A 3,155-nucleotide genomic window follows, 5' to 3' on the forward strand; every position below is an offset into this window, starting at 1 on the left:
GACCTCAGCTGGGTCCAAGCAACATGCCACTGTAACGGCAACAACGACACGCCACCTTAAAAAGAGAGCGCAATAGCTATACACTAGAGAAAAATGAAGATATTGGATCATGTTGGCAATGCGCACGTTAATTGACCGCACCTATGTATGCGACCACTATAGGCTGACGTTAACCATCTTGTTGAGTGAAGAAGTTGTACAAGAGTGCTTTTTGAAAGTTTACTACTATAGTGGTGATAACAGAATTCGTCTACATATCCGCATTACATTAAGTTATACTATCCCTTCCATCACTTCGAGATGTCATTCCAGGGAATGTTTGTAATAGCGTGGCCATCCCTTCCATGACGGAATAGTACATCACGTGACACACACACCGTGATGATCATTGCCTTCTATCCTCGATTGGTATTCAACTCTTATGCTAAGATCTCTTGTATTTATAGGCAATATGCATTCCTCTTTGTAATATACACTTAAAGTCAACGTTGATCGATTGAACCGACTACTCTTGAACTGCGCTTCTTCTGTCCGTCCTTGTGTTTTCTCTCGACAACTAGACCAGCGCGTTTCGCTTCTCTCTTTTTCTTATGTGTATGATACCTGTCATCAGCAGCCGTGTTGACTCCGTTCACCACCACTCCAGTTGCAACCTTGACTCCCGTCTCAGCTGCGCGTCCGAAAACCCCGTTTTCCATGCCCAGCTCCAGTACTTTCTCAGCGCCCAGAGTCCCCAAACCAAGCGTCGTCAGTCCCACAGCACCGTTGAATGCCGCCGATCCCACCATGTCTCGCTTACGATTCTTACGGTATTCTTGGTCAAGATGTCGTTTGAGGATTTGACGCTTCTTTCGAGCATTGTAAAAGCCTGCAGACCCAATGGCAACTCCAATTATGCTAATGCCCCCAGTAAACACCAGTGCTGATCCGCCAAGTGTAGCTGATGCGGCCGCGCCGCTGATGAGACGTGTATAGTGATTCCATTCAAGGTGTAGTTCTTCCGGTGTCATCTGAGAGCACTTTTTATCATATGCATCGAAATCGAATGGCATTTTAGTTATCGGGGTGGCGCTGTATCCGTGAATATAGGAGAAGGTTTCGATATCGGTACATGGAGCTCATGTTTATCATTTTTTTTCTCGAACTTATGAAGTTGAATGTCTGAAGTGAGGGGCTGTGCTCTTCACCGCGAATCCCCACGTCAGTGTACGCGTAATATTTCAGATAAGCGAGCCCGCCACCCTATTAACTCTAAGCATCTCTAAACTTTAAGCATATCTGAAACTTTGACTAATTATAGTATGATCTACTCGATTCTGGTATACCGGTCCTCAGACCGATGTAGCTTCGGTCTTTCTAAGATGCACTTCGTGAGAAAATTTCAAGACCGATTGTGATCTTAACAACTACAGTATACCTATCTTCCGTAGCGCTAATCGATGGGACTTCAGCCTCTGATTACTGCGTTTCGCTACTCTCTGGCTCTATCAAGCAGGTACGCAAGCAATCACTCCACATCATGTTGGGCGCCAAGCGCGTTACCCGTCCCATCTTGTCGAAAATACAAGCCCCCTAGTACGCGTTGCCCCAGATTAACGTCCTTATATGGTTATCTATCAAATATTGGTAGTGCTAAGTGCTTGCGTTTTTGTGCCGGACGAACCATGTTTCGCGCAAGCCATAACCATACTTTCCGCTCATGACTTACCTTCGACACTATAGATAACAGTCTCCCCTCTGCTTCCCCTACTCATCCATATTTTTTGATAATTGCTGCATTGGATGGTACGGGCTATCTGAACTGATTGAATACAGGACTTTGTCTCCGAAGTTAAAAATGGTCTCTTCAGAAGCTACGAGTTATTTTTGGTATCTATCCTCGTAGCCTGGCACTCCCTGCACAATTCGACTGCAACTCCAGTATTCCATACATGGTGAAGCTGGCACTACGTTCCCCTGGGACCTATTCACTCAATCTCAACCCGTGATATGTCTGGAAAACTCAACCAGGAGGAATATGACGTGCTTCACCAGCACAAACTCGTGGAACGAATCGGCCCCTTCGAGCGCAAGATAAGCTCGAGCTATCTCTCACCATCCCTGGTTGCTTTGCCTAACCTGGTGTACCCCGCTTCCCCAGTAAGCGTCGAAGCACTCGAGTTCATTGGGCTGAACAGATATGCAGCACAACGTATCTTCGACAATCTCAAGTCGGCTCAGATTGATGATCAAGAGGATGAGGAAGCTGAACTGCTTTCTATCATTCGAGGGCATCTCACGCAACTAAATACCAAGTTTGAAAACCTGCCAACTGCGGATGCGTTCACCAATGTCGGACTTACAGAAGATACCATCGCCGCCATTCTCAATCCTGAATTTCGAGGCGTTTTTGAGACGGAAACTCCTTTTTATTGGGCTTTCGATATGCTGCGAATGAGGTTCAATCATGTTCCACTTGTCTAAGAGAAAATCAAGAAATCTGCGGAAAGGGAACTCTTGGCGAAGAGACAGAAGAAGTCGCTCAATGTGAAAGATGTTTTGGGTGGCAACGAGGCTTATCCTTCTGTCATTTGGCTCTCAGATCAATGCATCATCCCGCATGACCCGCAGTGGCATAAGAGCTGGTGGTCTCAATCTGCCAACCACTTGCACCTTTATCGAATCAGTCCCCATGCCACCTGAGAACCATCTTGTTCTCTACACAGGCAGATGTCCAGCCAAGTTTCGATTTCCCGAGGATAATTTTGTAGAGGAAGATGGCAGTATCAATATGGCTACTATCGGGACTTACCCTGGTGGGGATTTCAACGCTAGCAGTCGCGCCTGGTATTTCACAACGGAGTACGAAACAGCAGATATCTATCGTCGCTACGCCACGACTCAATGCCCAAACGAGGTGACATGGATCATTCGTATTGCAATTCTACAGCAATTGGGCGCCACGTTGCGCACTGAAGAGTCGTGGTGGTCACATGAATTCCGAGAATTCGTGTGGTACACACACAATTTATTTACGCCCGGCGGCCGAGCCGAAAGGGCTACTAACGCTAGTCTAGCTTTACACTTCCTATGCTACGTCTTGGTCTCCTTAGCCCATATGTCTTCTTTTGCCCACTTCTTTATATAGCTTATTATCCAATCTAGAGTCCTTATTC

General features: G+C 46.3%; 4 protein-coding genes across 4 annotated transcripts; 3 read left to right on the plus strand and 1 right to left on the minus strand.

Moving 5' to 3' along the window:
* Positions 1–482: 482 nt before the first annotated feature.
* COCCADRAFT_10335 (uncharacterized protein) lies at positions 483–1,052 on the minus strand (the record flags this gene model as incomplete). Its single annotated transcript, XM_007720603.1, has 1 exon — positions 483–1,052. One exon carries the CDS (start codon positions 1,050–1,052, stop codon positions 483–485), a length of 570 nt encoding a protein of 189 aa, XP_007718793.1.
* A 365-nt stretch (positions 1,053–1,417) lies between these two features.
* COCCADRAFT_113077 (uncharacterized protein) lies at positions 1,418–1,576 on the plus strand (the record flags this gene model as incomplete). The annotated part of the gene is made up of 1 exon (XM_007720604.1): positions 1,418–1,576. A coding segment is annotated over one exon (159 nt), but the record flags the coding sequence as incomplete, so codon positions are not given.
* Positions 1,577–1,989: 413 nt separating this feature from the next.
* Positions 1,990–2,463, plus strand: COCCADRAFT_10336 (uncharacterized protein; the record flags this gene model as incomplete). Its single annotated transcript, XM_007720605.1, has 1 exon — positions 1,990–2,463. The coding sequence occupies one exon, from the start codon at positions 1,990–1,992 to the stop codon at positions 2,461–2,463; it is 474 nt and encodes a 157-aa protein (XP_007718795.1).
* Positions 2,464–2,599: 136 nt separating this feature from the next.
* Positions 2,600–3,127, plus strand: COCCADRAFT_113075 (uncharacterized protein; the record flags this gene model as incomplete). Its single annotated transcript, XM_007720606.1, has 1 exon — positions 2,600–3,127. One exon carries the CDS (start codon positions 2,600–2,602, stop codon positions 3,125–3,127), a length of 528 nt encoding a protein of 175 aa, XP_007718796.1.
* Positions 3,128–3,155: the final 28 nt, after the last annotated feature.

The sequence above is a fragment of the Bipolaris zeicola genome (assembly GCF_000523435.1).
Source record: "Bipolaris zeicola 26-R-13 unplaced genomic scaffold scaffold_532, whole genome shotgun sequence".
NCBI lineage: Eukaryota > Fungi > Ascomycota > Dothideomycetes > Pleosporales > Pleosporaceae > Bipolaris > Bipolaris zeicola.